Source organism: Physeter macrocephalus, chromosome 5 (genome assembly GCF_002837175.3).
Source record: "Physeter macrocephalus isolate SW-GA chromosome 5, ASM283717v5, whole genome shotgun sequence".
Classification (NCBI taxonomy): Eukaryota; Metazoa; Chordata; class Mammalia; order Artiodactyla; family Physeteridae; genus Physeter; species Physeter macrocephalus.
The window spans coordinates 13166801-13190483 of NC_041218.1; the positions used below are offsets into that span (position 1 = coordinate 13166801).

The 23683-nt window shown below is 48.0% G+C and overlaps 1 protein-coding gene across 1 annotated transcript in view; it reads right to left on the reverse strand.

Moving 5' to 3' along the window:
* Positions 1-9058: 9058 nt before the first annotated feature.
* Positions 9059-23683, reverse strand: part of TMEM178B (transmembrane protein 178B) — a 380965-nt gene continuing 366340 nt past the window's right edge. Inside the window, exon 5 of the mRNA XM_055084681.1 lies at positions 9059-9309. Within this exon, the coding sequence (XP_054940656.1) occupies positions 9059-9309 (251 nt within the window). The remainder of the gene's footprint in view (positions 9310-23683) is intronic.

A 23683-nucleotide genomic window follows, 5' to 3' on the forward strand; every position in this document is an offset into this window, starting at 1 on the left:
ATATCAGAACAAATGAACATAACATTTAATCTTATTTTAGCACCAATAACCCCAAGAATTGCTACCTCTGAGGGCAGAGGCGGTGTTGGAACCCTGAAGTACACATCACTCCTTGTCTAACCAATCAGAAAGCACTATGCAAATTAAAGGTAAATCAATTTATATTGACTGAGCAATAATAATCTGGTGGACCATAAACACTCCAGGTGTTTGAGAGCTTTTACGGCTACAGTCCCTGTCTAATGACCATATATAAAATGTACTCACCAAATCAGCTCATTCTCTTTTGCTCAGTAACACAGGGCTCAGGACGCAACATTTTAAATGAATCCAACCTTGTCATATTGGCTCTTTGAAATGCTTTGAGAATGCCCAGGGGTTGTTTGCTTGCATTTTATTCTGTTCTCTGCACTAAGACCTCACTTCCTGTCTCCACCCCGCTTCTGTCCCCGCCCGCCCGAAAGAGGTTTCTTCAAATCTAAGGAAAGCCTTGGGGCAGGAAGGAGAGGTGGGCAATAGTGGACTGAGGCCTAGTGTAAGGGACAGAGCTTGTCACTGCCACCTCCTAGGAGACCCAGTCTGCCTGTGGCCACTGCTCTTTACAGCACAGCCCCTTTTAGCATTTAAAGAAAGTAAGGGATTGAGAAAACAGCCCCAAATATTGGTGAGATGCTATTAGCAGGTGACTGGACCAGGTGACAAGAAGTTGTGAAGATCTTTATTCTTGACGAAGGGAAGGTGCATCTGCCTCTTTCCATCCTAAGATAAAGGACGTCTGGATAAGGGATAAGCTGGTGTTCCTACAGCTGAAGAAAGTGACTTGCTTTGGCCTCTAGAACTCTGACAGGTCATCGGGGCCATGCCCAGGGCCAGCAGTGACCCTCTGGGGCAGATGTGATATGTATTTACAAGCAGTGGTCCTCTCCTCTAAGCAGGTGAGCAACTTCCAGAGGCCAGGATGGCAGCCTGGACACTGCTCCTGTGTTTTCTACTCGGGGCCGACACCGACCTCCAGCATCTGCCTGCCATGAGATCTGTGTGACTCACAGGTAAGGGTGATTCCATTCCATCCCCTGATGAAGAGTCTAAATCTCTGCTGTCCTACACGTCAGCCAGTGGCCGCGTGTGGTTATTGAACCCTGGAAATGTGGCTGGTCCAAATTGAGATGTTTTCTAAGAGTAAAATTCACATTGGATTTCGAAGATTTCATTTGGGAAAAAAAAAAAAAAGAACATAAGTAGCTCAGTAATTCTTATACTGGTTCCATGTTGAAATGACAATATTTTTGATATGTTGGGTTAAAATAGGTATTAAAGTTAATCTCACCTATTTCTTTGGACTTTAAAAAATGGGGCTACTAGGATATTTAAAATTGCATATGTGGCTTGCATTGTATCTATTGGACAGCACTGTTCTAAATTGCCTTCCTGAAGCTGACCCTAGAGATGATCACTCTGGATCATCAGAGAGGAGAAAGGTTTGCATTGAAGGTGCCATGAAGGAGGAGGGGTTAGGTCACTGGCCAAGCTTGGTGTGAATCGGCCCCTGGAGCAGCTAGTCTTCTCTATCCTGTGGGGAGGCAGCTCTTTGTGCTATAGGATTACCTGCCCCCTGTTTCTCTTTTCTACTTCCTCTACTGGGTGCCCTGCCTTTTGGGGGTCCCTCTCTGCTGCCATGCTGAGGATGCCCTGTGATTCTGCCATTTCCCCTTCCAAAAGCTGTCTTTACCTTACCTCGACTGCATCTATCCCCACACCCCACCAAGGCTTTCTTCATTCTGATTCGATCGCATCCCTTGGCCAGACTCCCTGCTTCCGATAGTACAAGCTGGGGTGGCAGAATAAGTCATAGATTCCAAAGCAATTCACATACATCATCTCCTTTGAAACTCTACCTCCTACCCCAGCGCAGCAAAGCTCTGTCGGTAACCACGGTAAAATGACATCATCAAAGTGGGTGGAAAGGCATCTGAGAATGAAAAGGTAGATAAAAGGCTTTGGACTCTGAGCACAAACTGGCTGTTAGCTCGAGGTTACTTTCCGAGGAGTGAAAGCGTGGGGCGAGAGCAGCCAGGAGGGACTCTCCGAATGCACCTCCTGCAGTAAACACGTACCAGCACGGGCTTGAAGCCTCTCCAAATATAGCAGCAGAATGGCCAAGGAGACTGGGAGCCCCAGGAGCCCCCAGCCCCGTTTGGCTGAGAGGATGCAGAGACCAGGTGAGGTAACCACATTCGCCCAAGGCCCCGAGTGAGCCAGTGACAAAGCTATTAATACCACCCCAGCTCAGGTCTCTGTGTTGACCTTCACGATGACCTTCACCCTTCACACTTGGATGACTTGCTTTTACTTTCTGGAAAATATATTTTAAAGGTCCAAACCTTTAGAAAAGAGAGTTCCAAGCAGACACTCGTTGACTGTCAGAGAGACAACCAGAAAAAAAACAACAACAACAAAACCCTGCGCCAATGGCTTCCCTCCCTTCAAATCCCACCCAGAGTTGGGATTTTAGGGCAGTCAACCTAAGTCCTCAGAAAACCGAGGAATACAGCAATGCATTTGTTTAGTCTCAATTCCCTCCCCCTTATTTTCAGTTTCCACTTTTATTTGTACATTTTTACAGATAGTCTTGACTAGCAAAACAGTCACACCATGGGTGGAAAGGGGAAAGGAGGAGGAGATGGAGTTGGTGAAAGCTCTTCATGTGAAAGGCATCATTACAATCACAGCGACACAGACACACAGATACATTCAGCCTAGAAAGGGTCTACGGGCGACCCGGAAAGGACGGGAAATGCGTAGCCAGGAGAGGACAGCGGGACACAGAGTTCCTCCAGGAACAAACACCCGGTCCTTGGAAGTGAGGAGCGGGAGCTGCAATGGCTGAGGCTGGTGTCTGTCAAAGCAAGGCCAGGTTTGAGTTACTGCTGTGTAATTTACACCCAGTTTTCTGTTTCTCAATAGTGAACAACCATCCTCTGCGGTTGGGTGGTTTCCCCATCCCTGGCTGGGCTCCAACCATACTGGGAGTAGTGACCTTAGAGAAGGTCTCGCCATAACACTTAAGCTGACCCACTGCAAAGTGGAGAGCGTGCAGACTCTTTGGGAAATGCTTTCTTTTCTTGTGTAGAACCTAGAATTCAGCTTTTCCCAAACAGGATCATGCCCAGAACAACTCCTAGTGAATGCACCATCCGAAGGCCTTCCTATAAGAACCCATGTGCTTTTGATGAAGCCATCTGCTTCACCAACGGCCAAGGGAAAGAAGATCCCAGTTCCTTGAAGCTCATTCCCATCGTAAACTTAAAAGACCATTAAAATGCTTCAGAATCTGATTTGCCCCACCACTTGGGCACGGACAGCTAGAAACGACATTAGGAGAATGGTAAAACGGTAAATAACCGAGGCCTCGACTGTGTGCCTTAACAGTTAACTGTTTTAGCTCACTCATGCCATTTGCCACATATGGTTTACTTATTTCATCACCTCTGGGAATAATAAAGAGGATTAAGAGTGCTCTTGCAAAATTGGCCTTGGACACAAGGAAGGCAGGCTGGGAATGGGTAAATTAAGGAGCCAACTTCTCTGAGGAACCTGGATGATCAAATAAAATCTACGTGCTTAAGTTGGATAGTACAGTCCTGTTCAGTGGCCAAGATGACCCCTCGTTCTAGATTATCCTTTCCGCGGTGAGGCTCAGGAACCACGTGGAAAAATTCCATTCAGTGGGGGCTTGGCCGCTGCAGGAGAATTTGAACAGTGCATAATTCATGTGACGCTTCACGTTTGCAAATCACTTTGCAATTTCTTTGTCACCCTTAATATACCATGAGGTAAAGTGTTATCTCTATCCTCATTTTGTGGATGAGGAAGTTCAAGTATGGAGAATACACAGTGCCCAGAGTCACAAATCATTTTAGCACAGAGCTGAAATGAAATGTACAGTAATTGCATTATACAAGTGTAGCTGAATTAGTGAGTTACTCTGGCTTCAGTGCTCTTACACCTATCATTAGACTGAGATGGCACTCAAAAAAAAAAAAAAAGAGAGGAAGGAAGGAAGGAAAGAAGGAAGGAAGGAGAAACAGAAAAAGGAAAGAAATCCCAAAGTTGGAATCTTTTAGCTCTGTTCCACCCTGCCCCTAAGCTCTGGCATGGAGCCTCTTCAAAGGCCTGTTTGCAACCTCTGGGGGCTCAGGGCCCTGTGCGCTCACTGCCATGAACATAGGGTCAACTCCACGCAGACCAATGTCGTTCTGTGGTCATGGGCTGCACCCCTGGCCCCAACTGCCAACCCAGAGACAACCACTGATGGGGAAGTGTTGGGCCTGTGACCATTATGATGCCCAGAGCCATGGGATTATGAACAATCTTCTAAGGTTCTTTTTCTTTTGTATTTTATTTTTCTAATTTTCTACAATGAACATTTATTATTCAGGAAAAAAAATCAAATTGCCAATAATAATGTAGTCTAAGAACTAACCATAATGTTTAAGAAATATTTTGCACCATGGAGACATTGATGAAAAGAGGGAAAACCCAGCCCACCAAGGTGGCCACGTTGAGGGAAACCAGAAACTTCTGTGACCATCAACTCAGGTGGTCTTGTTTAAAAATCTGTCCCCTGACTCTATTGTATAACAGCTGGAAGACAGCACAGAAGCCAAGCCGGCTGTTAATGCACCAACTATTTCTATCTGAGGTGAACTCACTCCATGACTCATGATCTTTCCCTGGAAAGGGCTGGATGTGTCCACGGGAAAGTTTCGTCCCTAGAGCAGAGGGGACATTTTCAGAAGAGTAGCTTCCCTTTAGCTACAAGAATCAAGCAAACGTCCCACACATATCACACCAAAGATGACCAGGGTGTATTTCTTCCCACTCCTTCCCCTCCGATACTGGAAAATCAGTTCCTTAATGCTCTCAGAATAAGCCAGGTGAAGACAGAGTCGATTCTAAACGCCTCTGGGTGATGTACTTGATTTCATTATCCTGAATCTGACTCAGGTGGGCAGCTTTGGAGACGTAAGCAGCACATCCTCCCATTAAACCAGGACAACTACACATGGTTCTTTCATTTTAGACCTCTCGTGGTGACAGTGGATGAACATTAAGATGTGGGGCGCCGACCGAACAGCCTCAGGACGTCTTCTTCCCTTATCGAAAGAAAGGCGAGCACTGCTAGGTGAAAGCACTCGCTCCCAACCAGAGAATATCCCCAGATGGCAGCAGGGCCCAGGGCGCCGCACATGGACGTGCGACTGAGGAAGGCTTTGTCTCGATTTGGTGGAGTTGTCGAGTGTTTGTGACTTTGTGATCCCCGAAATCGAAAGGGTGTTATTGTTGAAAGGCTGGGACTTGGAGGAGGATTGAAACTGGAACAGGCACGTTTGAATTTTTTTTACACTTTGAGGCCAGGGAGTCACAGAACTCCTTATGAAACCTACAGCCACAGCCAACAAGGAAGGGGGCTGCTTGGAGTGGATGAGCCTCTCTAAAGACAGACTCCTTAACTATTTTAATGGGTCGTAGTTGATGCCGAGGGAAAGTGGAAGTGAGTGCACAGAAAGGCACAGAAATCAGAAGAAGAAACCAAAACTCCCAAAATGGGGGAAGAAATAGGACCGCTTTCTAAGGCAGACACCCCACTTTCCTGAATCCCCAGGGTCCTAGGGCAGGGAAGGAAATAAAAGGCCCCGTGCTCAAGGTCGACTTTCACGGAGCTCAAAACACATACACGGTCACAGGCCTCGCCTGCACACCTGTAGGGAATTTGAACTTGACCTGGGGTGGGGGCTGGTGGGTGAGGCCACTGACCCTAAATCCCGTCAGAAGGTTGGGTTCTACTCTGATCTGGGGTTCGCAGAGTCTGAGGTAAAGAGTCTCGAAGGTTGAGTCTCCTCCTTCCTTCTCCTCCCTCTCTGCCTTCTCTTCTTCCTCAGCCCTCACAGCACGAAAGCTCCAGTGACAGCTTGGAGTGACACGTCTTCATCTGGGGGTCAGGTCCCTAGGCCGGAGGGGTCAAGGTGACCAGAGCAGTTCTCCCACAGCCAGGACTTGCCATCTGTACAGGGCTTCCATCCTGGCCATGTGGCTGGGCTTTTATTGGCCCCGAGCAGGGTCAGACCCAGAGTGTGCGTGTCTGTACATTTCTGGCCCCATTACCAAAGAAAGCAGCTCCAAGCTCCTGCTCTGCTGATGGTGAGTTGAGCCCAGGTGGTTTACTTCTTTCCTAGGGGTCCTCCTAGCATTTAGGAACATTTCAAAGGGATGCAGCCATCTGTGATAAAGGTCTATTATAAAGATTAGTAGTTGGAGAGAGTGGATGATCTATTTACGTCAAGCATGGGATTAAAAAAGAGGGTATAAATTACAGGTTGGTGAACAGTACTGGTTACTTAGGAAAAGTTTAAATGATTGATTACAAATTGCCCCATTTGGAATTTCTTTCCGCATTTTCCTACAGTTGGGCAACGGCTGAAATTTGGATGTGGTCACAGACAAGCCTCCTGCCCCAAACAGATGCTGGTGGACGCCCACCTCTCCCTGCTAGGCGGAGCCCAGTCAAGATGCTTGGAAGGAGGACACCATCTGAGATACTTCTCACTTTTCCTCAAGCCCAAGTATGCCCTTCCCCTGAAGCGGGAAATCTAACTTTTCAAAGCAAATTATTTTTTTTTTAAATTCCCTGTACAATTGAAACACTGGGTCTTCCTGAAAATTATCTCCCTTCTCATAGAATACATCCTGTGTTTTAAAAACCATCCTTAGAAGTGCAATTAGGAGCTAACAGTATTTCCTGCCCCGTCATCTCCTAGCACCCCACGCACAGGGCACTCACACACACGTGAGCCTTTTTGCAGAAGCTGATCCGTGTCGCCAGCAAAGAAGTCTTGAGTAGTACACCCACATCTGTGTCCAGGTACATACTGACACAAATGTGCACAAAATGCACCAGAGATACACACACACACACACACACACACACACAGAGCCACACGCAGACCCATCCACGCACATCAGATGTCCTATGTGGTTGTGAATTACACGCACACACACAGTCAAAAAGAGCAGATGAGGAGAGAGGCGGGACTTGGAGCCTGGTGGATGGAAGAGAGAGAAGGGAAATGGTTCACAGGTGAGAAAAGCGGGGAGCTGGGGGGCGCGCAGGGTAGAGGACAGGTAGATGAAACAGAGGGCTTGGCTGGGAAGGAAGGCTGCTGAGTGGGTGGCAAAGTTCCCAGAGCACATTCAGTTATGAAGCGACTGAATTCTCGGCTACACGGTTGACCCATGGCTGGACGGCTCGGGCAATTCTCTCTTTGCCTCCCCAGGGCTGCTCGGCCCCCACGGGGTCACTGAGGTGACGGTCAGCTGCTGCTGCCCACTCTTGCTGGCAGACTCCTGTCCCCCCAGCTTTCACAACCCGCTGGCTGACTCCAGAGCTCGCCAGCCCCTGCAGCGCCAATGCGTTCATCCAAGCCTGAGACACCGGGCTGGACTGAGGCCACCTCTGTTGGGGTGCCAGCCACCAAGATGGCTACTTGGGGATTCATGGCCTTGAATACCAAGAGGAAAAGGAAGAAGAAGGCAAGAGTCAAGAGTTCTCCATGAATTTACACAATATCATACAAACTGGAGCCCGTGGGACATGGCGGCTCTCTCTGCAGGTGACCCATTTTCTTTCGTCTGTACAGAGGTCACCCCTACAAAAGGGGTGGATGTCCAGTGACAAAGGACAGCTTCTGTGATGGGAAGTGAAAGGTCTTGTCTGGTATGTGGACTTTCCAGCAGCAACAGAGGCCACTTTCCTTCTCCCTCTTGAACTGTGTTCCCCCTCTTCGCTCATGGTGCGTGTACCCAGCTGTGTCTTGAACTTCCAAAATTAGAGGACTAAATCCCATGGCGTCCCAGAACTGGGATGTGAAGCACCACAGGTCCTCTGCCCAGTGGTTTTGTCCTTGGTTCTGCCCTCTGGGAATTTCAGCTGCACTAAAAATAACAGAAAAACGCAACACAAATGATAAAACCCCACACTCAGAAAACATACACACACACACTCCAGGGATCTGAAGCTGCAAAACTGGCCCCCATAGCAGCCTGCCCCTCATGATGCTTCCTAGGTCTTGGGCCCTCCATCCTGGGCCATGAAACCACCACAGATGACAGACAACAGTCATAACCCAGTATTGCCATTTAAAAAGGTGAAAAGAAAAAAAAGGAAACTGCCTGAAGTTGTCGCACGCGCGCACGCACGCACACGCACACGCACACATATTACAGCGTTTCTCCAAGGCTCCGATCTTCCCGGGAGTGCAGATGGGGCTCGGGGCAGGGCGGCCTCTTGCTTAACTGGGTGTAAGGCAGCTGGAAGGTAAGACTGGGTTTTCTGAGCACCCACTGAAGTGTCCTCTCATCGATGTGGATCTTGTCTCTCAGCATGTTGTGCTCTCTCCCTGCCCACCTCCGAAACTTTGTCCAAAAGTTTGGCAGCAAAGAGAAAACTCCACTCTCGGTGTGTTTTCTCTTCCACTTCTTGTGTGTCACTGGTCGGCCAGGAAGGAAATCAGAATGGGAAGAGGAGAAGAAGAAAATGGTTCTGGAAATGGCCTCAAAGATCTGGTTACATTCTATGAACTAAGGGCGTTGTTTCTCTGGTAAGATGGGTGTTGGGGTATTGTCCCCTTCGGCCAGCCCAGCGGAGGGCACTTCCTTGTCTACACCCGTGCCGCCCCAGACCACGGGCACCGTCCCTTCCCAGCCCACCACCCCATCCTCGTGAGTGACGGGAATCGAGATTAACTCGAGTGGTGATGTCTTCAAGAAACCACGGAGCCAAAAGTTAAGAACTGATGGAAGAGCCACGTGATGGGAACGCTTTCCCCAGCTCGGTGATGAGGCAACACAAAGTCCGACGAGATGCAGACGCCTAAGCCAGCTTCCACTCTGCCTCGGCACTGGCGTCATCTTGATTGAGTTTTGTTGTATATATGTATATTATATATATATTTATATATATATATATATATATATATATATATGTATGGGTTTGTTTTTTTTAGCACACTGTCCCATTCTCGGGTCTGGATTTGGGGCAGTTGGTCCTCGGGACAGGTTGGACAGAAGGGGCCAAGGTACAGAAGAATCCCGAGATTAGCGTGAGGCCCAGGCCCCCCCAAGCACAGAACATGGACCATCCGTAGCCATGGCTGATGTCGTCGGGGAGTCCATACAGGTAGCGTGGGTAGCGTGACAGCTCAAAGTTGATTCCGGCCACACAGGTGCACAGTGAAATGATGCAGAAAGTTCCTGGAGGAGAAGGGAAGAAACAGGGGTGGGGCAACAGAGAAGGAAAGGGAAGAGGAGAGGGGGAGAGAGAGAGAGAGAAGTGAGGTTTACTACATTTTCGAATTTCTTGAGTAGGAACAATGAGGAGATCCAGGTAAGAGTAACCTGCTAACGAGATCAATATTTGGAAATATTCACGGAGTGGGGAATAGTATCAAGGCTTCCTCATGCTTCACTAACTGCCCAGTCTTGGATAAACTCAGGGAGTCTCTCCTTTGGGAAAATACTAAAAATATATCACATGACAGTTTGTGTAGGGTGCAGTGAAGCAGGAGAGTATTCGGCTCATTTTTCGAAAGCCTTTAAAATTCACTGTCTTTCCTTGGAGACGCAGAAAACACCCCCCCATTGCTACTTCTTTAAAGAGAAAAACATTTTTATTCTTTTCTTTTCCATACACAATGTCTCATGCGATATTGGGTTTTCCTTTAATCCATTTACCAACCAGTCATCCAAATCCTGGAAGCCTTTTCCCGTAAGACATTTCCCAGCGTTTTCTGTGGAACACTAAGCCTAGGAGGTAACTCCTTTACGACGTGGCAGCAGAGTCAGTAACTCTGGGAAACTCTGTACGTCACTTCTCACCCACTAAGATTCATAATAACTAAGATTCATAATCCACAGTAACATAAGTTAACTTGTCCAGCCTAGTCTTACGAGGTTATTTCACAAGCTTATTCAATGATGCTCCTTTAAAAAAACCATTGCTCAAATTAACCTCCAATGAGAAGGCTGCTACAAGAGATACAATCAAATAGAATAGAATAGAATTATAAGTCCACTTTTAGCCAATAGATATTTGAGTACTTAAAATGAGTTTAAGAGCTTTTCTCGATATTTGCTGTGTCTAATGTTTCCTCTGTCACTGCAGATAGGAGAGCAATGGCCTGAAGAAGTAAAGTTTGGAAAAGGCTGGGTGGGGTCGATAGTACCGCCTGGTGGGGTCCAGGCACTTCAGTGGCTGTGACCTGTGTTTCCAAAGACCTCTAATTCAGGAGCAGAGCAGAGAGCGGTCCAGAGGCAGGGAGACCAGTTAGGAGCTGTAGTCAAGGGGAGAAGGAAGGAGGGCTCTGGCGAGGAGGGAGCAGGGCAGGACTGAAGGACTGTTAGTGAGTGATGGCTGGTAGAGGCAATGGAAAGCAGTGAGTCAGGGGTGACCGGGGCACAGGTGCCGCATAAATAAAATTGTGTGGGTGGGAAGCATGTAGATGTACATATGTGTGCATGTGTGTGTGTGTGTGCATGTACATGCTTGTGCATGTGTGTGCAGCAACAGTCATCGTGTACAAACAGATATGGCACCATCATTACCTGGGAAAACAGTGTGGGGGTTACAAAGCACCCCGAGTCTCTCCTGCTGTGCCCTGGGGTTCAGACAGAATTCTAAGACGGCACCCAGGGTGGATTATGTCTCATCCCAGACTTTCTTAATCAGAATCTTGGGGAGAGGATGGGAATCTTTCCTTTTTAAAAGTTCCTCAGATGATTTCTGTTGATCGGCCTGGTGAGACCCTGTGTTAGGGCAGAGGTTCTTTGTATAACCTTGAGGCACAGATTCAGGTGAAGGAAGAAGCAGAGGGGGGCCAGAGGGAAGGAGGCAGCCTGTGGGACCCCGGCCAAGGACGGCGTGATGACTTGGGAGTGCCAGAATTGAAGGAAGCTTCGTTTTGACACCAGTTTCAAAGAATCCAAACTCCAACAAACCAGAGCTGGCCTGCTTGTGCCTCAAGTACGCTTTCACTCTCTGGTTTAGAAACCTGAGTGTGCGATGACGTCGTTTACTAAAATTTGGATTTAGGACAGAAAGAGGGAGAGAGAGGGCGCACACGTGTGCGTGGGCGCTGAGCTCAAATCTGAGCTGCCCTTGGGACGTGAAGGCACTTGGCACCGTGGGTCTGGAGCCTGGTAGTAATTTCTGAGCTAGAGATGTGGACTGAGTCATCATCTTACAAACTGAAGCTCTGGATGTGACTGAGGTCACCCAAGGGCTCTCTATGAACTGTATCCACATAGGATACTTTTAAAAATGGAGACATTTCTTCTCATCAAATTGTGCACGGTCTTCCTGATTAAGTGCAGTGATCTGTTCCGGGAGAGAAGGTCGATCTCGAGGAAGTTTTGATCTTCCCAAGTTACCAGTAGCTGAAAAAGCTTGATAGACACTATTTTAAGGGTGTTCTGCAAGCAGAGCAGACAGGACACAAAGATGTGGTTGATAAATCAGGACCTAATTACTTAATTACCATATGCACTTAATTACCTACCAACTGGAAATGGCCCCGCTTGTTGATAACATACATCTTGTTGTCATGTTAATAGGGTTAGTTGGGATATCTTCCTGCCTTCACTTCCGGTCAGTTGTTCTGTGACTCTGGAACCTTTAAAGACTTCTGTGGTTTGTTAGCTCCCGTCAATATTCCCACAGATGGGAAAAAACTTTGAGGGCTCTCACTTAAGACGGCCCGTTACGCAGGTCATCTGTGCAACATGTCAGGAAAGCCCCGTGTGACAAAGAGGGAAGAGCTGGAGCAGCTTCTGTCAGCTACCAGAGACACGGCTGTTTTCCGTTCGGAGCAAGGATTTATATTTTTATGTACTTCTGCCCTTCTAAATTCAAGGTTGGAAATGTGCATTAATAACTGGAAATACGCACGGCAGCAGTACCGGAGCGCGGGGGGGTGGGGTGCTCAGGCGTGCAAGGACCCTACCCGACCCAGCTTTCTGTCTCAGGTGATGATCCCAACTCTCAGACCTGTGGACTGGTGACCAACCGGGAAGGGGGGGGTGCAGAACTCCCCCTACCACCACCAACTCCGAGGGCTTCTCTGGGGAACTAATAGCGATCCTAAATGTCTCTGCTAGAAAACATCCTCAATTAAAGGGCGGTAATAGATATTACAGCGCGGGGGATTGCAGCCTCTTTCCATTCACCCAAAAGCACAGTTGGCCTTTGGGCAAGTATGAGGCTCTCCGCTCCCCTCAAGGAACAGGCCGTGGCCTGGGGCATTTTATTTCTCGGGAGCACTTATCGATTGGTGAGTGAGGGTCCAAGAAAGGCAAAGGTAGTAACGCATGGTCACATCTTCTCAGTGACCCCCTCCCACCCCATGGCTTGGGGTTTGAGCCTCACTCCAGTCAGGCTCCAGGACGAACTGTGGTCACAGTCAGCAATTAAGTGCAAAGAGCTACCCAAGCCCTTCCCTTTGGAGCAAGGCTCTGCTGTGTGGCCAGAACTGGCTGTAACACTGGCTGGGCAAGTAGGGACAGCAGCAGCGCGGCTGTCAGGCCTAAGTGATGGCAGGTCTGGGGAGGCGGGTTAACGGCAATGGGGCGGACGGAAGGGGACATTCCTGTGGCCGCAGGCTCCACGGTGTACCCAACAGCCGATCGGCAAATATTTGTTGAACTTCTACGTTTGTGCCAAGCATTATGCTAGATGTTAGGGGGATAAAAAGGAGAATAAGATAGGATCACTGTTCTTAAGAATTTTTAATAAAATCTAAAATTAAAAGATGAAAAAAAAATCTTATAATCTCGCTGGGGATATGAGACAGACATAAATGAAAAGCTGAGGATGAAGTGAAAATAGCACCAGACTGGGGCTTAAGAGACCTGAGTTTAGTATCCGCTGTGAATCTCTGGTCCCCTCGTCTGTAAAATCAGGGAGCTGGAGCAGACAGCTATAAGGTAGCTCCTATATCTAGCCATGTTTAGGAAGAGAAGGGCTAATACCCAGAAGTAAATGGTAAGAGACAACTATGCTGGGCCAGGGAAGGTTTCCCAGAGGAAGCAGTGTCTTGAAAACTGAACAGGGTGGGGCTTCCCTGGTGGCGCAGTGGTTGAGAGTCCGCCTGCCCATGCAGGGGTCACGGGTTCGTGCCCCGGTCCGGGAAGATCCCACGTGCCGCAGAGCGGCTGGGCCCGTGAGCCGTGGCCGCTGAGCCTGCGCGTCCGGAGCCTGTGCTCCGCAACGGGAGAGGCCACAGCAGTGAGAGGCCCGCGTACCGCAAAAAAAAACCACAAAAAAACAAAAAAACAGGGTGTCCGCAGGCAATAAAGAGAAGGGGGTCTGCACCTGTCCTGGAGAGCATCCCTCCTTCAACCCCAGTGCCCCTGTGTCCTAGGTCTCTAAGCCTGAGTCGAGAAGGCATGTCCACATCCCACTCCCGTCGTGCCTCTAACTTCCGAAATGCTCACTGCTGCCATCCTGGTCAGGCTTCCATCATCTCCCACAGAACCTCTGTTAACAGATCATTGGTTTCCTGCCTTCTTCTTCCAGTGATATTTTAAAAAATTTAAATCCCACCTTCCTTACCCTGCCTGTATGGCCTTACCTGAGTGGACGCTTCCTACCGATCTGACCTCATTTCTCAGCTTGACCCCCATACTCCCTGTACTCTAGCTAAGAAGAATGGCCTTCTTCTTGAGATCTTCTGGGATCTCAATTCAAATGCCATCCTCTCAGAGAGATCCTTCCTGACCCTCTCCTGAAGCAGTCCTTCCTCCAGTGGCTTTCAAACCCTGTTCGATGGAGGTGCCTCAGGAGCTGCCACTGGAGAGTAAAAGAGACTCCCAGCCCTCTCTCCTCTCTTTGGCCAGAAGAGCCCTGCTTTGATCTGTTTCCACGTGAAATTCCATTTGATCTAAACATTTTTGAAAAGCACCAGCCTTGTCCATTCACAAGGGGACCATAAGGCATGTCATTATAGGAACTGTAAAGCTTTGGACAGCAAAGTGCAATGGCTCTTCTATTAGTTTCCAGTCCATGCCTTTGGCAGAAGTAGCTAATCAATCTCAACCCTCATTCCTGCTGGTCCTGGAAGGGGCCTCAGACTCCCACTCAGCCCAGCCCTCCCGGCAGCCAGCCGCAACTAGTCAGTTGCAGTGGGTTGGAAGGAGAAATGACATCTAGTTACCCTTTCCGTGCCAGGACTCTCACACATTTGGACTCAGAGCTCAGGAAGTGCAGTTAGATGAGACCACCCCACCCCACGTGCCCGCAGCCCGAGAGCCGGTGCTAACAAGACCCACTGGCAATAGAGGGAACAGTGTTCTCCAGACCCCTCTGGTGTCCCCATTTGCAAACCCCACCTGTGAGCGGGAAGGCACGGCCAAGGAGTGTAACGCACTCTGCAAACCTAAATGCTTCCTTTTGATTCAAACACAGCACCTGCTTCCTTGGGTGACCAACCCCACCTGGAGCTCTTTCAGGAATCAAACCCATGATGTCACCTGGCAACCCCTGGTCCAGCCCCAGTCACCGGTGTCTGCGTGTCCCGTCAGCGGGACAGCTATTGGTGAGTGAGGATCCAAGAAAGGCAAAGGTAATAATGCATGGTCACATCTTCTCAGTAATCCCCTCCCACCCCATGGCTTGGGATTTGAGCCTAACTTCCAATAGCTGGAAGGGGCGAGGGCTGTGTGGTGTTCTGGGATCACTGGTCGCACGCCCGCCGGCCGCCCCCCACCCCTCCGCTCCAGGCACCGCTGAGGCTTGAGCGAGGGCGAGACGGAGAGAAGAGTGTCCCTGCCCAGCCGGCCGACTTCTTGTCCCAGCGCCAAATACAGCCCCCTCACCAAGCTCCTCGCATGGCTGCCGTCTCTAATTAACGTCTCTCTGGTTGCCGATATTAGATTCTAGTTTTCTCCCCACTTTTAGTTTCTGGGCTGTTTAACAACTTCCTCCTGCTTGGCTATCTCTTCCCTGAGTTTCCAAGCTGCCCCTTGATCCAGGCTTGGTCCCCCTCCCTAGATGTCCCTGTCTGTCTCCTCCTTTGTCTCTTCAGACTTGGGGCTTCCCAGTCCTCCTCTGAAACCACATTCCATACTCTTTCTGGCCACTTCACCCTCTCCTCTGATTTGAACTACCACCAGAACATGAGTGCTTCATGGGATTATGTGATAGTATGTGGTATCACATATTATGTAATTCCGTGTCCCAATCCGCAGGGACACGGTATGTTTGAGGTACTCCCTGGCTACACACGGGATTTCCAGTGCTTCCCCCATAATCCCCAATTCCCTTCAGTTTCTGACTTGTTTTTCTTTCAAAGTCTTCCTTCCCTAGAAGGGTGATCAACCATCCCAGTTTGCCTGGGAGTTGGTGGGGGTAGAGGGTGTGTCCCTGGTAAGTGTGACTTTTGGTCCTAAAACTAGAAAGACCTGGGCTAAGTAGTACACATTGGTCACCCTTCCTACATGCTCCCTCCTGCCCTGCACTCTGGGGCCAATCGGTGATACTGCAATGACTACAAAAATTAATCCTCGCTTGTAAGTTACAGAAAACCTAAATCGGTGATACTGCAATGACTACAAAAATTAATCCTCACTTGTTAAGTTACAGAAACCTAAATCGGTGATACTGCAATGACTACAAAAATTAATCCTCGCTTGTAAGTTACAGAAAACCTAAATCGGTGATACTGCAATGACTACAAAAATTAATCCTCGCTTCTAAGTTACAGAAAACCTAAAACCTTAACCCAGGGGAAGCACAGAAACTTGGATCCCTGGGTATGTTGCCACGTTAAGAAATGGCAGGCCAGGAGAGCACTGTTTGGGGGCAGTTAGTTTTTCTGCAACCTTGAAGCGTCGCCAGGGAGCACTTAATCTGCAACCCCAAATGGTTCGATCCCAGTACCACCTGGTAGGTTGATTACCAAGGTATTTTTAAGCTGATATTCGGAGTTTTGGCATTAACCTCTGCTCAGCCCACTTCCGAGCAGTGACTGCAGGTACGTAAGGCGGGCGAGATGGGGCCTCCCGCGTGGCTGCTGCTTTAGCATCCACAGGAGGGGAGGGGAGAACACGTCTCCACTTCTTTCAGGGACTGTTGGAGAAGCCACGCAGTAACACCGCAGCCACGGACCCTGTGGAGAAATAGCATCAAAACTGTGGTCTCAGGCAAGGCAGAGAAGTGCTCTTACTAATTCAAGAAGCCATTGCCTAGGAAACCGAGGGCCTCAAGAAGGTTCTCAGAGGAATCCAGGGTGGTCACATATTGTGTGCAGAGGCATTTTCCCAAATAGCTGTTCCTTCTGTGACCAAGTTGTACCCAAAACTTCACTGGAGTATAATTTCTGCAGCTTTCCAGGGCCAGAAATCCATCTGTGTGACATTTTCTGCTCTTGGGAATAAGGAGTGACGCCTGCTTATCCCTGACCCTCACGTGGTGCCTTGTTGCTATGGTGGCCAGAGGGCCTCTGTCCTGACCCCCGCCCCACAGGTCGCCGCAAAGCTGTCTCTGCAAAAGTGCCCTCATGGACGTGTGTGTCAGGGAGGTCAGGAAGCAGCCCAATCCTCTCTCCCTTCCACCCCCTCTGATCTTTAAAACCGTAAAGAAGCAAATCGGCAAACAGAGAAAGGAACCCTCCTCCTTTAACAGTGGTACGCATCCCAGGAAGCTGATGTACACAAACCCTTCCTTTGCTTAGATTACATGCCTCAGGAGCATTTAGCTCTTGATAGCACTTTATAGCTTTGCTCAGACCTGCATGGAATATAAATTACTGTTGAATTATACACCATTGCATCAGCGGCAGCCGGCAGGCAGGTCACATGGGGCTTTACAGCCAAGGGGCCTTAGGGGTTCACTAGGATGAGGCAGGGGGTGGTGACAGGCTCTGGGGGAGAACACACTGCAGGGGATGGGGTCCTGAGTTAAGACAAAACCATCCGTCATTCTGCAAACTCTGCAGATGCTCTAGGCAGTCATTGCATGATGCCACCTCACCCCCAGGGCAAGCGGCCTTCGTATCCCCGAGTTTGTGTCTGCACACTGCAAGGCTGGTCTACGTCCGGGCATGATTATGCCACAGTAATGCCACACCCTCAACTCAAGCGACGAAAGGGACTGGCTGGTTCAAATAGGTTGGCATCGACTCTAAAGAAAAAGCCTCTGCGTTCCTATCATAGAACATGGAGTCTCATCCCTTGGTTTTCCATATCTCCAGGGTAGCCACCAAACCTGGAAACATGGGTGTCATGGACTGAACTGTGTCCTTATAAAATTCCTATATTGAAGCCCTAATCCCCCGATATTTCAGAATGTGACTGTATTTGGAGATAGGGCTGTTAAAGAGCTAATGAAGTGAAAATGAGGCTCTTAGGGTGGGCCCTAATCCAATGTGACTGGTGTCTTGTAAGCAGGGGCGATTAGGACATACAAAGAGATATGAGACAGCTGCATGCACAGAGAGAAGACTACACGAAAAGGCAGCAAGAGGGAGGCCATCTGAAAGGCTGCGAGAGAGGCCTCAGAGGAAGCAACCCCGATGACACCTTGATCTTGGACTTCCAGCCTCCAGAACTGCGAAAAAATGAATTTCTCTTGTTTAAGCCACCCAGTGTGTCGTACTTTGTTTTGGCAGCCATTGCAATCTGATACAACAGGTGAATATAGAATAACTGGCTTATTAACAGAACGTTACAATACATGATAAAATAAGGCTATGTTTCCAGACTTGAGGGCTACCTGTGACTAAAACAGGCATCTAAACACAGCCGTACAAAACAATAGCTGCCGGGCCTCGTGTGGATTTTTCTCCATCTCATCAACGCATCTACGCTTACTCCCTCTCAGTCCCCATCACGATACTTATTCTTCTGGGTGTATGTTAGATTTGATCACAAGATCACTGGCCCTGGTGGCCTCTACACCCAAGACTGAGCCTTTTCAAACTCGGGGAAACGCCTAAAGGGCTGAGCCAATGGAAGAGAGCATCAGTGGGTTCAAATGTTGTGATGGGAATTTACTAAGGTCAAAGCGCCACTGTCCAGTCTCCTTGACTGCACTCTTCCATTTCCATCCTTTACCCACTCTGCACAGGGTCCCTGCAGCTATCCTGGCTGTTAACCTTTATGGCCCAGTCCAAGCCCCGAATGGCCCAAGAAGTCTTCTCTGAGTATGCCCAGCACCAGATAATCCACATTTTTTTCAGAAGCCCTAAAACTTTTCTGGTCTGGAACAGGCAATCTGACAATTAGCTATAGGAACCTTCTCTTGTTCTCTGTTTTAGCTTGTGTTCAGCTAGACTGTAACTTTCTCCAGAATTGGTTACGGTAGTGGTGTCTCCTTTCGTATTAGATACAGCACTGCCCAGTAAATCCATATCACTGGAGGAAATGGATTTCTGGGCTATGGAGCTTTTAAATGAAAATATGGGCTTTGAAACCCAGAAGGGAATGAAGGTGATATCACGCTGGCCCTCCCACCCTCCTTTCTCCTAAATCGTTTTGCGGTTGCTGAAGTGTTTTTGCGTGCGTGCGTGCGTGCGTGTGCGTGCACGCGTGTGCCCACACAGGTACATGCCTACCTACCTTGCGTTTCAATGGGTACCCTGGATTTCAGGAAGCATTTTTATTTTTAGGGAAATTCAGCATCAGAATATTACCCTCTCCGCAGGATTATTTTGAAGAGCGATAATAATAAATGTGAAAAGGCTTAGAGAAGTTAAAATTGCTTTCTATATGTAAGGTATGATATTAGAAATGGCAAGCTTTAAGTGAGGGTGAAGAAAAATTGTTCTGGAGGACAAGAAAAATTGTGCTTGCTGCTTTTCACCTCCATCACCCTCTCCATTCTCTCCCAGCCCCGTCGCAGGGCAAGTGCCAAACCAGGAAGCACTTGCTCTCAGCAGAGACCAGAGACAGTGCTCACTCAGGACCTTTCGTTCTGTGGGCTTCGCTCGCACTCCAACCATGGAATTTGGAAGATCTCCGAATACACTTCTGAGACCCTGCTTGGTGAGGGAACCTATCTTTGGGCTCAAGTTTCAGCATCCAGTGGGGGTTAGTTACATCAGGACATCGCTGGGTTTGCAAAGAAGCCTGTGGCTCAAGCAGGATGGGTAAAAGGAAGCAGCCCTAAGAGGAGGGTTGGGAATAGCTAGGTGACATGAGTTGGGGACCTTTTATAAGTGCTGTAGAGGCTCTGACCGTGGTTCCCCTGGAATGCAGAGGCAGCATTTACAGCTATCCCACTTATTAAATTATAAAATTCATTTATTAAACACCTATTGCCTAGTGGACCGTGAGAACTATTTGTTTGTTTTGTTTTGTTTTTAGTCGACACAGTACACTTCCCCTTCTTTCTTCTTTTGTTAAAACACCACCACCATTCTTTCTCCCGGGGAAGCCATTCTGTGATCACAAGGATTAATTCAGGCAGAGGCAGTTGACTCAAAAGCCAAGCCTCAGTTTCTGTATCTTCTGTACCTCTTGAGGTTGCTGTGAGATTACATATATTTATGTAAATCATATATGCATATGCATTAATATATATATATATACACACATCCTATAAATTATATAATTCACATCATAATCCCAAATTAAATAATTTGCTGAAGGTCCCAAAGTATAAGGAACAGAGCAAATATTTGATTTCGCTGTAAAGCCTCAAACTATTTGATTGTGGAAACATCTGCAAACTATGCATCACACTTGCTTCCACTGGCCCCATTAAAAAACAATATCCCCCAGGGGAAGCAACCACTGGCCCACTCCATTCTTGCCCACCTGGCCTTGGATATTTCATGCTTCAGGGAATGAAAAGTTGGGAACATCTGAGCCTGGTGGTCTGTGGTGAGCTAAGAGCTCTCCAAATAGGGCAGGAAAGAGAGTTCTAGAGAGGAAATGAATCAAGAGTGCAGCATCACATTTTTCTCAATGTGAATTTTTGCAGTTTTCTATCCATCTGGGCCTTGGTTCAGAGCTGAGAGTTAGTGGATCCAACTGGCTTCTTAACTAGACTGAGAGTAGCATCTACAGCTGTGTAGAAAGGAACATTCTCAAGCTGTGAATAGCGAGCTTCCAAGTGTAAGGCCACTTAGAGCACGCCATATTCCTGCCCCTGCTTCTCTTTGCTCTCCTCTTTCTAGGCCAGCACTTTCTGGTGGACGAGGGTCCATGCAGCAAACTTTGAGAACCTCTAGGGCAGAGGGCAATCTTGCCCTGGGTTTCTTGCTAGGGACAATGCCTGAAGTCATACAAAACCTCCTGCAGACCATCTCAGATACTACAGCTCTCTGGTTGGTCTAACATTCATCTTCCTAAGTAGATACAAGGATTTTGCAGAGAAAGCCACATCACCAATGCCACCCCCACCCCCGAAAGCCAGCATGAAGCCCAATACAAGTAAATCTATCATTATGTTTGAATTCCTGTCTTGGTCATCATTAAGGCTCTCCTGGCCCGTCCAGAGGTCCACCAAGTCAGCCTGCAACAGCTTCCTGGGAGGAGAGCTGCTACCGATAGGGATGTGGCTTAGTGGAAAGACAACTCCACCAAGAATCAGAAAATCCAGGTTCTGGTCCCATGCTTTCCCATTAAGTGGATAAACCACCTTACCTCTCTTGGCTATGATCAACCATGAAATACAGGGAGTAGGACCAGATCTCTAAGATCCTTCTAATTAAATGATCCCGTGACTCTAGGTATTGGGACAAAAAGGTCCCATTCTCTTTGAACTGTTCTAGGACTTGCTGTCACTTATTTTGTCAAACATGAGCTGCCTGGAGAGAAGGTACTGCTTCTCACCTCCTGACACGCACAGAAGGGCTGGTGAATGAGACCATTAGAAGCCATTATTTGCCATCAGTGTGCATATGAGGCTCAGGTCAAAACTGCCCTGATTTGAAACATGGAAGGATTGGGACCCAGATGTTTAAGTGTCTGGAAGAAACTGGCTCCTGTAAGAAATCTCTCTGGCTCCTGCCCTATCTGATCCAAGCCAATGCCATGTTCATTAGCAGAGGAAGACGCTTGGGGTGGTAGCCAGAAGATCAGGAGAGTCTACCACCTGGTTTGGTTTATGTTTCCATATGCCTGGCACATTTGTCAGCTTGGCATGGCCTTTCTTTGAGATGAAAACCTGTACCCAAGTGATTCTGGCATGCTGTCACCTCACCACTGGGTCACTGAACACATATATAGCTTTATATGGATCAAATGCTTATATATACTATTTTTAACAGGATAGGCATTGTCCCAAATGCTTTACAAATGGTAGTTCTTTGAATCCTCAAAGCAACCTTATGAGATTTAGATGGGGAAAGACACAGAGAGGTTAAGTAAATTGCCCAAGATCACCAGCTGCTCTGTACTGGAGCCAGGATTCAAATCCATGTTTTTGCCACATGTTACGTTTTCTCTCATTCCAGGTATTTCACGTGCATGTGTATTGTCTCTGGAGCTGGACTGTAAGCAATGTAAGCAAAGAAGCTCTTTTCCCAAATAGGGCCCTATACCCAGTGGTGTTTAAATAAGATTTATCCACTAGATGGTGAGATTGGGAGAAGAGGCCCTATTGTTATCAAACGTGGTCCTGAGGAGGTTCTGGGTGCCCCTCAGACTCAAGGCTCAATTAATAAAATCTCGTTGCTGAATTCTCCAGAGAACTAGGAAACCCTATCACAACCGTACGTAACTTCACTCCTATTTGTGTTGGGTAAAAGGGTGACTTCCTATAGAGGGACATGAGTTTTCTATGAGGAGCAGGATGGTGTGGCTGAGGAAGGAAAGGAATCAAGATCAGAGCATTAACTCTCTTTCAGTAAGGCTGTTTGTAGCTTCCCAGGAGGCCAGAAACCAACCCCAGTGGGCAGAGTAAGCTGGTGGTCCCAAGACCCAAAGGAGCTCGGTATGGACCGCAGCCCATCAGAGGGCTCCTCCCCGCAGTGCTACTGGCTCGTCAGTGGGCCTCTACCTAGCAACCCTTGTGGCTCCACTTTTGTCTGGGAGACTTAGGGAATGATCATTATTCACCCCTCTTCATTTTCTGAATTCAAACTCTGATGAGAGGAGAGTCCCAGAAAGGAGGTAGACAGGATGGAAATACCAGCTTTCTTACTGTTGAGGCAAGTGTGGCAACTGTGGCTTGGCCCCTGGCCACAATCAAGCTCAGTAATACTTTCCCCCAAGGCTGACATTTTAGGATGGTTTCCCCAAGGGAATGTTTGGGTCTGCAGAGCAGATACACTCACCCAGAAGTGACTCACATTGGTGGGCCAGAAAAAGAAAAGGAAACAGGCCTCCAACCTGGCCTCCTGATGCTGGCCTGAGCCTTGACCCTGGGAATACTGGCCACCTGGAGGAGCAAAGCACGGGCAGAAGACCCAGATATTGCTGGGCTCCCCAAGCTTGGCCTCCTCTGGCAACCTCACCAATTGGAGAAGTCAGTCACCTTTTCTCCTTTAGAAGTAGGGCCTTAGGGCTTCCCTGGTGGCGCAGTGGTTAAGAATCTGCATGTCAATGCAGGGGACACAGGTTCGAGCCCTGGTATGGGAAGATCCCACATGCTGCAGAGGAATTGAGCCTGTGCACCACAGCTGCTGAGCCTGTGCTCTAGAGCCGTAAGCCACAACAGCTGAGCCTGCATGCCACAACTACTGAGGCCCAAGCGCCTAGAGCCCGTGCTCTGTAACGAGAGGCCACAGCAATGAAAAGCCCCCGCCTGCTGCAACTACAGAAAGCCTGTGCACAGCAACGAAGACCCAACCCAGCCAAAAATAAATAAATAAAATAAATTAAAAAAAAAAAAAAAGAAGAAGTAGGGCCTTAAAAGGTAGAGTTGGTACCCTTCTAAAGCGAGGAGAGAAGTTTCCAACTTTATGGGCCCAGATGGCAATGCTGAGATAAAGAGAGAATGCCATCCAATTTCCCTTGGCCATACTAACTCAGGGACCCTAAAAAGCTGTGACCCAGAGGCTTCCTGGAAATGTGATTTCAGTAGAACTTGTCTGAAAATGTTGAGAGCTGAATTGGAAGGGATATTTTAATTAATTATCATTTAAGATAAACTGTAGCCTGGGAGTGTGGTGGATGTTTAAGGGATTCCTAGGTTTTGTTATGGGGGCAGTAGGAAGGACACAGCTATTGGCATTTCTTCCTCCCCAGGGCCAAAATTATGGGGTCAAATATCATACTAAATTTCCATTTAACTTGACACAAAGCTGCTTAAGCATTTTTTTTTTTTTAAAGGTGAAAGGGGAGACGGCAGACAGCAGAAAAAGGAAGAACTACAATCCTGCAGCGTCCTCGGAAAAACAATGGAGACAAAGATCGAGAAAATGCAAGAAATGTTTAACAAACACCTAGAAGAATTAAAGAACAAACAGAGATGAACAATACAATAACTGAAATGAAAAATACACTAGAAGGAATCGGGGCTTCCCTGGTGGCGCAGTGGTTGGGGGTACTAAATGAAGTGGAGATAGGCAACCTTCCACAAAAAGAATTCAGAAAAATGATAGTGAAGATGATCCAGGTCCTCGGAAAAACAATGGAGGCAAAGATCGAGAAAATGCAAGAAATGTTTAACAAACACCTAGAAGAA